This window comes from Ambystoma mexicanum, chromosome 5q (assembly GCF_040938575.1).
Source record: "Ambystoma mexicanum isolate Mex_15411 chromosome 5q, UKY_AmexF1_1, whole genome shotgun sequence".
NCBI lineage: Eukaryota > Metazoa > Chordata > Amphibia > Caudata > Ambystomatidae > Ambystoma > Ambystoma mexicanum.
This window is the reverse complement of record NC_090933.1, coordinates 648642231-648655322: the sequence shown is the minus strand read 5'-3', so window position 1 is coordinate 648655322 and position 13092 is coordinate 648642231. Positions and strand designations below refer to the sequence as shown.

Here is a 13092-nt window from a genome sequence, read left to right as displayed (position 1 = left end):
GACCTTGTGGCCACTAAAAAGATGACACCCAAATACACCCAACAGACATTGAAGGACCCCTAAAGGTTTTGGAATCCACAAAATAGGGCCATGGGGCACACCATCACATACTGCATGAAAATTTATTAGGGAGATATCTTTATGCCACTGTGATCAGAGTCCTCAGGTTTATCTTGCCGAGTCAGGACGCCCTCAAGTACACCAGGCTCTCCAAGTGGTAGAAATGACAAAGCAGCCTCCACATATAAAGAGACTTTGTGTAGGCAAGGAAAACGAACACCTGTAGTGAAGTTAACCAGAAGATGCTGTATCAGTCAAGTAACAGTCCTTCCTGCTAAAGAATCTGCAGTATTAGGCAAGTAAAAGGCTATTCTTTTTAGTCTGGCAAAACCAAGAGGGACCAGTAGGGCAGGGAGGGGCAGGAGGGAAACTAGGATGAAGCAAATATCCACCAACATCCCCAGAGAATTAGGAGAGCAATATGCTGGGACCAAACAAGCAGTTTAACAATGAGTGGAATGTTTCCAGTGGAAGTTGTTTCATGGGTTGCAATGCAGAATAGTTTATGCAGAAGTATTATTCCCGATTTGGAGATGCTCGGTTCAAGTTTTGGAGTCAGAGGAGCAAACAGGCAACCAGTCTTGTTTGTCTCACTTGTTCCAAGATCATGGCAAAAAGATAAGCTTCTGAAGATGGCGTTGGAGATATCAAGGAAGAACAATGTTACAGAAGAGATGAATAATAAAAACATTTTTAAAAAACCACTGGAGCAGATCCAGGCCTGGAAGGAGATTTCAGCAGTGCCTTTACAGGACTCTGGGCAGCACAGAATCTGGAGCTTTCCAAGTGTGAGAAAGCAGAACCAGAGCTTGCCAGGCATCCTGCAGTGAAAATACCTCGGGTCAGCAAATGAGTCCAGTCAGCAAAGAGGATACACTTCTGGCTCCAGTGAACCAGATATGGTTAGGAGCTTCCAGAAGACTGGGCCTTCGAGCAGGAGCTGCGATTTAGTTCTTCAGATCAGGTGAAAAGATCACAGCAGTGGGTTCCTTCCAGTCTTCCAGAAAAGGCTGAGCTTTTGCGGTTGGATTCTTCGGTTTCAAAAGATGATGGTGCAGCGCTTCAGTCCCTGAGCAGCAGGCAGACTACAGATTCAAATAGCCAGCTATAGCGCGTCTGCCTGCTTACCCTCCTCAAGAATCAGTGATTTAACATCACACCCAATCATTCAAACAGAAGGGTGGTCAGCCAATCCCTCCAAACTCACAACTTTCTGGTAGGTTCTCACATAAGTGAAGGGAATTAATCCACTCTGCCCCAAGCAGGTGTCCTGGTTTCAGGCTGGCTACAGCCCCAAATCGTGGGAAAAACATCCAGCAATCAAAGAAGGCAATTCCTCCGAGGTGCAATGGAGGCAGCCTGGCTCAGAGAAACTCCAAATCCCAGAAAGAAAAATAAATAAATAACAGCAACATGTACAGAAGCATACCACGTGGAAGAGTGGGTGTTCTTTCTAACAGAGCCTAACAGGCCACATTGTGCCATTGGACACAAGATGTAAACGAGGCATTTGTTCGACAGACACCGGCTGGGTTTGCAAACGTGCCAGGGTCGCTCTAGTTCACGCGTTCTAGAATTGTGAGACCCTTTCACAGCTCCAGAACAAGCTAAAAGTGAATAAAAATTTAAAAATAAAAAATATATATTTTTTTTTAAAATACACGAGGGTTCTAGGAACTGCAATTGCAAATAAGTTTATGGTATTCATCATGGAGGCCAGGGAGGGCACTGACCTGCCGTCACATGGGGAGAGTGGCTTAGGAAAATCAGGCAGGCCCAGAACCTGTGTCTGGACACACACGAACTGCATAGATTTAGGGTAGTTTGGTCATCCATTCCAGATCACTTGGGTAGGAAGGTATATCCGACATCTTATTGTTATCAGAGTTTGCATTAACCATTTGAAAGCTAATTGCCATTTTTTTTAAAGAATGTTTAGCTTAAGTCTGTGCGGCCCAGCTCACCGCTCATACTTCGCAGATCCCACTTGACACAGAAACAAGTCCCCTTCACTTGGGGTTTGCCATGAAGAGAACAACCCCCTTGACTTGAAGTTACACATAATATACTCAGGATAGCTCTAGCAGAGCGCCAGTGGATGCAAACCCCCCCCATCCACAGCCTCAGCCTCCCGCACTCAAGCTGGGATTGCAGGCACGCGCCACCACACCCGGCACGCTATGTGACATTTGATTGTGTACTTAATTGTTGATCAGCATTATTGTAAAAGTAATACATCTTTGAATTGAAAAAAAGATTATGTCTGTGAGAACAAACCCCCCCTGCTTTTGAACCACTGCAGGCATTTTTAGGAATACGTTCCAACAGAAGGTAACGTACCAACTTCAGAATCTTAGAACTAAGTTTCATTCATGGCATGATCACATTTGAAGCATGCCAAGTTGCAAAAAAGTCCATCACAGCAATACTATATATACACATACCACACCATCATAGCCAAGAGCCCAATATCACTAGCCAATAGCTATGCACCCTGCAGTAGACACATTAACAAATAAACTGCCAGTTGTAAAGCCCTATTCAAGTATATTTGACAGCCGATACCAGACAGTGAATAGCTAAAAGTTAAAGCAGAAAGGAGACCACATTAAAGCAAATCCATTTACACAGAAAGGAGCTAAACAGAACTGCCAAGTAAAGAGGCATAGTACCCCCCCCCCCATGTACCATACCCATCACAGCAGCTACCATCTTTTGGCCAAAAACATACAGTGGTGAAGAGCAGACAGCGCTCCCCAGGCAGGCATGGGGGTGCGAAGGAGGAGGAGAAGCGCTGTTAAGGAATGGACTGGTCCAGCAGCTAGCAGATGCACCACCCATAGGGTGGTAGTAGGGGGGATCCTGCAGATTCACCAACCAAGGGACAATTAATCCACCCAGCAGGCACTTGCAAACACAGGGAGGAGAAAAAAAAACAGAAGTCTGTTGCTAGATCACAGTTACATAGTTGCCAAAATGACCCATTCCAATCTGTAGGTGCTTATCCAGTCCAATTTGTCTCTTTGCATTCTCAGACTTGTAGTCAGTTTCATAAAGGGAAACGTGGAACTACAAGTACCAGAATACAAAGAAAAAAAATATAGAAACAGGACTGGATAAGCACCTATATATTGGAATGGGTCATGCTGGCAACTACACCACAAACCGAAAATCTGCTAAACTGCGAGAAAGCAATGTGGCACTGAAGTTGCGAAGCACTGCTGAAGCAGCGGGAACTCCTGGGGTGATTAATGAGAAACCAATGGGAAGTTGTTCCTCAGATTTAAAATTCCATTCGGAGAAACAAAACTACACCATCTATAAATAAAATAAATGCAGAGACAAACCTTAACATACCCAACCAATAGCAAGGGCCAACATTTCACAATTTCCTTTGTAAACTGTAAAAGGCTGAATGAGCCCAGTCAAGAAGGCAGCTGGAGCAGAACATATGGCACACCAGGAACAGGATTATTTATTCACTGCCACTTGGTACCAATCTTACTGGAGAAATAACCGATTATCCACCCTGATAAAACAATGTCAAACTGTCAGAGGTCTACGAAGGATCGAAACGCTAAAAAACCAGCCCATGGTGACACCTGAAGTAAACCCAGAGATCCAGGTCATGAAGAGATCCGCCTGTGAATACCAAGAAACCAATGGTCGGGCAAGCAACTTGGTCAAGTGAAGCTTCAAAGGTTTTTTTTTTTAGAAAAAAAAATGAATTCTCAAAATTCTCAGAAACTACCTAGCAAGCCTTCATCTCAAACACCTGGCCAGACACAATAGATGCCATCTTCGGCAGATATGGACTTCCAATACCACCTCTCCCATATGGATCTTCTAGAGCGTCCACCAAACGATCCCTTTTAATATCAACATCTCAACTCGCACACCAGCAACAAAGCCCACCAGCAACAAAGGCCATGCAAAAGAAACTAGTAAAACCGTAAATTAAAAGTGTACAACGGGATGTAAACCAAACGAGACATCACCAACTGTACACAAATTCCATGGGGGGGTGGGGGCATACTGGATGAAATATGGCCTACATTGACTGATGCCCTCGGAACCTTCAGTCTATCAAAAAGTTTTGAACAAAAAATAAGGGAGCAACAAGATGGTTCGTGAGAGAACTAAGAGCATGCAAGAAAGCCAACCAAAAGTTAGTGACCGCATGGAGAAAACACTACAATCAACCCGACAAAGTCAAGTACCAACAACAAATCCAAAAATATAAATCAACCACCTCAAAATCCAATAAGTCTCACTATACTGAAAGAAATCAATCCGCAACAAACCCACAAAAGAAAATGCACATCTAACAGCTGTTGGTTGTCTCCATGACCACCAGTCTGGCTTCAGAGCAGCCAGAAGCATGGAAACTGCTCTCATCCGTGAAGACTTGCTCTCCAACATGGATTTTAATATCCCCTGTGTCCTCATCCTACTCGATCGATCAACCAACCATACCATAATGCTCAACCGCCTCCTTAATAACCTGGGTATCACTGATCAGACCCTTGCCTGGCTGACCTTCCTCTCTAACCGACCCTCCCAGGTCCAATTTGAGTCCTTCCTTACCTCCATCTCAACTCTCCACTTGGGATGTTCCCCAGCAGTCTTACATCTCTCCCTGGTTTTTCAACAAGTACCTGGAACCCCTCGCCAACTGCATTGCTTCTCTCTGCTCCAATTCAGTGCTATGCGAATGAGACTGCTCATTTTCAGGCTCCCGTCTGCCACCTCGTCTCCTTCTTATCTTGGACAGTCTACAATTCAGGAGTGGTGTGCCGCCAATGACCTCTGCCTTAATGCCAGAAAGACAGATCCTCCTCATCAGCACACCTTCACCTTCCATTCCCATCACTCTGGTCGGCCTCTCTAGGCCCTCTCCCTGCTTCCACCTGAGGGGCTAAGAACCTCAGGGTCATCTTTGACTCCATGCTTTCCTTTTTTCCACGCATCTATAAGAAGGCAAACTACCAACTGCACCTCCTCAGGGGTATTCTTCCTTTCCTCACCGTCTCTAGAGCTCTGGTTCTCTCTAGGCTGGACTATTGCAACAGCCCCTTTCTAAATCTGTGTGCTGCTACTCTCCACCCTCTGCAACTCATCCAGAACAGGACTGCAAGACTTGTCCTTGGCCTCAAGCCCAGGGATGGTCTCTCTCCAACCCTGAAATCTTCATTTGCTCCCAGTGGCTGCAAGGGTCAAGTTCAAGACCCTTTGCATTGTCCACCAGGCATTCTGGTGCCTCGGTCTACAATGCCTTCAACTCTCCCTTCAGAAATACCTTCTTACATGAGCTCTTCGCTCCTCCAACTCCCTCAGGGTCAGTCACTTCTACAACGAGTTTGGGGTAAATGTCTTTCCTCGGCTGAGGCCTCACTCTGGAACAGTCTCTCTGAAACTTGAGAACCATCTTCGGTTCCAGAAGCACCTCAAGACCTTCCTCTTTCCTTCTGCCTTCACTCTCTCTCCCCGGTCTGCTTCAGCACCAGGCTACCCTCCGATCCTGCCACCCAGCTGCATACCCGGACTGGCACCTGAAAACCCTTGCACTTGGGTCTATCTGCAACCCTACAGTCCCCTTCATGCACTTGTTAAACATCCATTGGGTGTGCCTTATTGTTGCACTTGCTGGCCGCAATACCTGTTTTTTTTATCACGTGATCAGCACTTTCCACTCCTCCCCTGCCCCTTTCCCCCTTAGCTCTCTGCTGCACTTGCGCATTCTCAAGGTCACTGGGCCTAGTAAGATAGTGGTTTTTGTCCTCCCTTGTCTCGTCACGCCCTAACACTAAATATATTGTAACTAAATGAAAATAACCTTTCGAAAAGCTTTGCAAAATAAACAAATTCCAACAGCCCATCAACATACCAGAGGTAACCAACAATACAAACAGAACTCTTGCAGATGAAAGTTTTAACGAAGTGTTGGCAGGCTCATCCCATGTGTACAAACTCCTACTGAAAGCAACCCCAGCCCTGTACTACCAATGAATGAGGAGTCTTTGCTAGAAACAGGAATTGTACCAGACCTACAAAGCGATCTACATTAAACAGATTTTGAAGAATGATGCAGGAAAAGTGGGCGTTCCAACCAACTACAGGCTCATATCCACCATAACAAAATCTAATCTTGGAGATTCATGTATACAAAGAAATCCCCGACCGCATGGAAACAAACTGACAAATCCCATGTCATTTCAGACCAATGATGGGAAAAGAAATCAGCTGTGCTTTCCATATGAAAACTTAAAGATGAATGCTGACATACAATCACAGTCGGTGTTCTACTGGACATGGTAGCAGCCCTCACCATGATCCACACAACCTTAGAGTCAAAACGAATCTGGCATTCACAACAGTGCATACAAATTCTTCCTCACACTAAAGCCTACTTACCTGCTTTCAACTCAACTACCAGAACCACCAACAGTGGTGTACACAACAGATAAAAGCCCTCACCACAAAACTAATCAAAAACATGAATTAACCACAACTATGCAGAGGAGAGATCAGCCAGCTTCTCTTCAAGAGGACTACTAGCACTAACAATTCCATCAATGAAAGCCTGAATGAGAAACATCTGGATGACCATCAGCAACCTAAACCAAACTAAAAAAACCAAAATACTTCCATCAATGGCAACCGGAAATGGTAGAAAGACCAGAAACATCAAGAGTACATTTTTTTTAAATGTGGAATACTCAAGGACAGTGGACTCACACTGGAACCAGAGGTCAACAATAGTATGCATCTACCAGCAACGCTCAATTAAATACATCTTTCCATACCTTAGCTTCACACGGTGAACTCTGACCCGAATCTCAGATTATGCAAACAGCCTACAACTAGGAATGACCAACTTATTTTTATTATTATAAAAATCAACCCATCCAATACATTATGGAAAGACTTTCATTCAGAACAAGAGAACACATCACTGCAGCCTTGACAAGCCTACACTGGTTACCCGTGAAGAAAGAATCCACTAAAAAGCACTGCATTGCTCAGAGTACTCCATGGACAGGGAGCAGAATTCCTCCAGTAAATTACAGATGTACTGCCTGCTCTATCCTCATACAGAAACTCTGGAACCCAATTCCAAAAGACCAGCTGACATTTCGGAAACGTTTCAAAACATGGCCATTCAACACACCAGGATAGAGAATGATCCATAACTGTAAACCAAGACAGACTGCCCCAACGCTGCCACTATAGCATGACCGGATACATTCTCAGCTAATCACACGGCCCCCAAAGCTAAATCACACGGCCCCCAAAGGTACAACACTACGTAACCAGACACCCTCCTCAACAAACTCCTCAAAATAAAAAATTACCAAAATATACTCTAAGGTACAACTTTCAATCACAACGATCACAAAAGGAAGACCAAAGCAAACATTATCTTGGCCATCAGTGCTGGGATTCGTTACTGTCACACATGTCAGCCCCAATGGGCTCAGAAAACCTACCTACACATTTTCTTCCAGTCCCTACCTCAGACCTACCTACATTTGAAAAACAAAGCCCCCCCCCCCCCCTGATATTTGTGCTATTGGCAGAGTGCTCCGAACAATGCCTTTAAGTATTCAAAACCCAGCTACCGCCTCATCCTAGGAGGAAAAGGGTGCATAGATTGTTAAACAAGCTAACAAACAAAATATGAACAAATCACCACCTGTTGCAACTACCAGCCTATTTAATTGATTTCCATAATGCCCATTTGTTCAGGTGGTGACACGCAGCGTAAAAGCCAAACATACAGTTTGTGGAGCTCACTTGGAACTCCAATAGTTAAGGCACAGAAGGATCACACACGTTACATGGTGAAGCTGGCATGTGTGGCTAGCCTACATTTTTGTCTAGTTAGTAGAAATGTGCTCAATGGACAAATTTCTGAAAACTATTTTAAAGAGATATTCTTGAAAGGTATACAGTTAATCATTATAAACCAGTGCGACACATATGTAAACCCCTACAGAAAATACTGAACAAAAAGTAGAATTGAATCTTTCTTTAGTCTCCCATCTTTACAGAAACACAACTAGCAGAATGCAAAGGAATGATTACCGGCACCAACACTACTCTAGGGGTGGGGGTGAAGGCAGGGACATCTCGTCTGGGTAATACAGCCTTCATTTAAGCCACCGACCCCCCCCCCCCCATATGCTGCATACTATACGCATAAACTTCTCTACCAGTGTTCAGGTAGAGAGTGAGGACAGTAGGGTAGTGTGCTTGCTGCAACAGGTTCTAATCCTAGGGGATCAAAGCAGCATTCTTTTTCTCCCTCCCAAACCAAACTTTCTCCCGTCCCAGTTGGTGAAGACAAGTTAGGATTCAATTAGGGACAACCCTCTGATGGCACAACAGAAAGGTCTTTCACTGTGCCTGCCTCGGAGAAAGACATCTCCGGGTCCATCTCGAAAATACAAAGCCCAGTAGACTTGCTTTTACACAGTTAGCGAATGCACACAAAAATTCACAACCGCCTCACGTGTACAATTCACAACATGCACAAGCACGTTCTTCCCCCACATGCAACACGACTCACGTGCACACCCCAGTTATCAAAGAACTCACATTTAATTCTTAAGACTTTTTACCATGTACCTTTCTTGGTAGAACTGCTCCCTCGCGTCCCTTGAGATCAGAATGCCATAAGTGCAAGAGAGGAGATTCAAAGGGGCGGGCGACGGCATGTTACTGACGTGAGAGCTGTGGCTAGTTGTGCTGCACACAGCAGCCATTTAAGCGCCTTCTCAGGAGAAGTAACATTCAGAGTTTGGTAGAGAGTCAAAGTAGTAAGTTAAAATGCATAACCTTCCCAGTTAAAAACACAAAGCCAGCCAATGAAGCCACCTACATTCCATAAAAATCTGACAAGCCAATCCGGTACTGGCTGTTACTGACATAGGGTACATGAAATAACATTGTGCTTTTCCCCGATGCATCCCTAGTTGCCATGCCAGCCAGACCTTGTGTTTCCCAACAGCCTACCCTACTCTTTGTTGCATATTGGCACACATGCTGGCTTGCACCACAAAAGAGCCTTCAATGCTTAGCACTCGTTATTGTGTACATTAGATGACAAGTTAAAGTAAATGACTCAAATGTGCTGAAAAAGACTATTTTGGGTAGTAAGGTTGATGTGGGGCATACAGTTTTAATGGAACTTGGGTCAAGGCGCAGGAAGTAGTTTTACAGAAAACGTGGAGCAAATATGTCAAGGCCCATCTTCACATGGTTTGCTAAAAATAGGGTCTCAGAAATGATGAGGTATAAGTAGATGAGCAATTTTACGTAGTACTTAGTGATGATTTCGAGGGAAAGGATATAACAATATTACCCAACTCCTCCACCTTTACTTACTCACCTGATTTGTCTGGCTACTTAGGTATGGCTCATACTCGTCATCATTTACGGTATCCTTTGGATGTATGGAACCATTTTGAACTGAAACTGAAAAGCACATTTCGGTTAGGTCTAAATACAAACTGTTTTACAACATTACTGATTTTTACGCTTAAGCAACCCAGCTACTCAAGGCCTATTTCTGGAGTGTTGTTAAATAGACAGCATGTGTACCCCTAAATAATCCGGCTACTCAAAGCCTGTTTCTGGAGTGTGGTTAAAGAGACAGCATGTGTACATATGGTTATTAAGGAAGATATAGCACAAAGTGCAGTTTACAGTGCTGATGAATCAGGTACCTATGTGTCTCTTCATGCGATTATCTCAAGTTTTAACATTCAGGAGTGTGTCTAAAAATGAGACTAATGAAGGAAAACAATGTGTGGTGCCATATACAAATAACATAAAAATTGCTCCATACATGCAGTTAATACAGAATATGTGATATAGAAGTTACAATTTTCTAAATGACCATGAAAAGTAATAATCATACAGTAATAAGGCAACCAAAGTCGCCAATTTCCCAGAAGGAAAAAACGCACCCACCACCCAATTCCATTGCATGGGTAAACTATGTGTCAAAAAACCCATTTCAAGTCATGTGTTCGAGAAATCACAAAATAACAATCTACATTATCATTCAGTCCAGTGAGGAGAGCATACATTAACACTCACTTGGCATAATGTCACAATGTAGGAGGGGGCCACAGACTTGATTTTTCCTGTAATCGCAGGAAAAAACTAAAAAAGGAAAATAAATAGAATGTAAGTTCAGTTCGTTATTTTGTACAGGTATACTCGTCAGAAACAACGCTATGGCCTCACACCTACATGGAGCAATAACCAAATGCATGGGAGAAAGGAACAGCCTACAGCACCATAATCTGCCAAACAGTTACTGGGGATGCACCATATGGTACAACACCTACAATTAGTGAACGCACTTCATGCCAATCAACCTCCACTGCAACATTACTACTTCTTTTTGAGATTTGTTTCTATTATTCAATAATTGTACTACTGCGTTTTACCTTCAAAGTAAATTCGGTCTAAATTTCCCAAATCCGCGATGCCACCGGTTTATGCCAGCGTGACCAGTATCGCGATTATGGACATCAAGCTTGCAGATTCCACGCCGATTTCGCTTTTTTTTTTTTAAAAAAAAGTTTTAAAAGATGACCTGCAATGGCGCGGGACACTCCCTTTCAGCTAGCAATACATGGTCTCGAAATGTACACTGAAGCTGCTAAGCCTCAAAACCAGGCGGCAACCACGAAAATCTCAATCGGCTTAACACAAACAAAAATACCCACACAACAGATTGCTGTTGACACAAAATAAAAACTGTCTCTTCATTTCTTCGAAAACATATACAGCTATACCTATGCGTTTTGGTAAAAACATTTTTTACCAGGATGGGCTCACTACAACACTAAATGAAATGCTTAAATTCAAATCATTAGGTCAAAACAGCAGGTCCAATGCATCATTAAACAACGTCAGACCTACCGACTTCAATGTATGTAAAAGACAGACCCTGGAGTGCACCTATTTACTACATAGCAAAGAAATAGCGCGGTGTGCTTGTAATATTCAAAAGTGCAAGTTAGCCCACTGGGCAGGCGTTACATTAGTGATTTTCCTGCCGTTACATTAGGGATTTTCCTGCTACATGCCCGTGTGCGTTTTAGAGATGATTTTTTTATTTTGTTTTTATGTAAAGCGCTTTAGATTTACATACCGAATCGAAATTCGTACTCATTTATCGATCGGAAGGATGAAAGGCCGAGTTGGCCTTGCTGGTATTTGAACATGCACCTGCAAATCAAACACAGATCACAGAAAGGATCGTGTAACCCGCGGAGCAATCTCACGGGCTACAAAGGAACACTTGGGCAAAGTAAAACACACAGACAATCACGGCGGCCCTTCAAGATACATAGCATTGCGAATCTAAAATCCTGAAAGCGAAAACCAGGGAAAGTAACCACCCCCTTGAATGGGATTCTAATGCAAGGATGTATGGATAATATTTAAATACACAGACCTTCGCTATGCTTCAATTTACTCCCGCACTTTCAATAGTTACTGCTAAGAATATATACATCACAGCTGAATAAGAGGCTAAAGGCCCTGCCAACACCAGTCACAACTAAACGGTAGGCCCCCAATGGCGGATAAAAAAGGGGGCGCATTTCACGTTCTCAAGAAGAGAACAGTCAAGCTTTTCATCAAATACAATAGTCCATCGTGTCAAGCAAAGTTGTAAAATCATCGCAGAAAGCCGTAAGAACAGACGGTTACGTGAAGTAACCTGGTGACGACCTGGGCGTTCGTTAAAGTCTGCTATTTATCATGATTGCAATCAAAAAGTGTGAACATTTAGCGAAGAAAGTGCATATTTGAGGAGGCACACTGATCTACAACTGAGTGCGCGGAAATAACTGAGTGCGCGGAAATAACGGAGTGCTCTTAGGAACCATGCATGTATTAATAGGACGTCTTCCTTCACGCAATAGTGTCATTATACTTAGAGACCAGGCCATTTTATAATTATAAGGGAAAGCCAGGGAGGGGTTAGATGAGCCCGTTAACGTTGTAAACATTCCTGAAGAAGATCGGGGTTAGAGCGAAGAGATACAAGCAGTACTGGGACAGAAAAAAGGACGGAAGCACTGACAGAGGGGAGCAATATGTTGATTTGGGAGGGAGGTACAGCTTACCTTTGCTTCCCTGCTGTCCTTTAGACCTCTGCGTCGGCGTGAAAGAGAGGAGAAAATCGAGTCACTTACATTAGACGTAAGATCGAAAAAGTAAATAACAGGCTGTGGGAAACGCCCCTTCCAGATCTAACCCCTCCCCTGGCTTGGTCATTGCCGATCCGCCTTCCCTGTACATAACCGACTCGGAAGGTGCAAACCTTGAGCCCCCGCCCCTATAAAACAACTTACCCACCTTGCCTCCCTCCGGGATAGGACAACATCATGGACCGCTTTCCTCCCCCAGGGCTACACTAGAAAAAGACCCCCCTCTCCCGTGTTACCTGCTCCACGGTGGTCGCAGACATACTTCCCGGGCACCACGGCCCGGGGTGAGGTGGGGGCGGCCGGCTCTGCCTGGAGGGGGCTCCCGGCGGCGGCCTGGCGTTTGCCTGGGCTCCCGGCGTCCCCACGGTGTAGCCTCCGCTGCTGCCCCCACGTTCACTCCAGCTTCTCCCCCACAACCACACTCTTCTCCTCAATGGCGGACCGTATGAACGATCTCACTTCCGCTCCATAACACTTGACCTTCCGCCGTCGACGTCAATGGCGACCCGGTATTTAATCACGTGACTAGGAAGTGAACGGTAGGCGGAGATGTGCCCGACTGGAAGGGGGCGGATTGTGCTCTTACATGTCAATTAAATCCCACCCTTTGAAGCATGGAAGGTACTGTTATGACTCGGCGCCTCTTCCCCATTGGCTGATATTGTTGAAGTTTAGCATGTAAGCCCAGCCGTCTCCTGGCCAGTGGAATTGACACTCGGGACAACTAGTGGTCTTCTCTGAACATAGCGCAGAGTACTCAGCATTTCGTTTTGATACAATAAGGACAAAATAA

At 44.4% G+C, this 13092-nt stretch overlaps 1 protein-coding gene across 4 annotated transcripts in view; it reads right to left on the bottom strand.

Moving 5' to 3' along the window:
• YTHDF3 (YTH N6-methyladenosine RNA binding protein F3) overlaps positions 1 to 12803 on the bottom strand; it is a 98206-nt gene extending 85403 nt beyond the window's left edge. The window contains exons 1-4 of one of the 4 annotated variants that reach the window (XM_069621109.1): positions 12536 to 12803; positions 12216 to 12243; positions 10168 to 10233; positions 9455 to 9540 (exon numbers count right to left, since the gene is read on the bottom strand). In XM_069621109.1, the coding sequence (XP_069477210.1) occupies positions 9455 to 9540; positions 10168 to 10233; positions 12216 to 12243; positions 12536 to 12559 (204 nt within the window). In that variant the 5' untranslated portion in view covers positions 12560 to 12803. The remainder of the gene's footprint in view (positions 1 to 9454; positions 9541 to 10167; positions 10234 to 12215; positions 12244 to 12535) is intronic. The other 3 variants (XM_069621110.1, XM_069621111.1, XM_069621112.1) reach the window with 3 other exon arrangements.
• Positions 12804 to 13092: the final 289 nt, after the last annotated feature.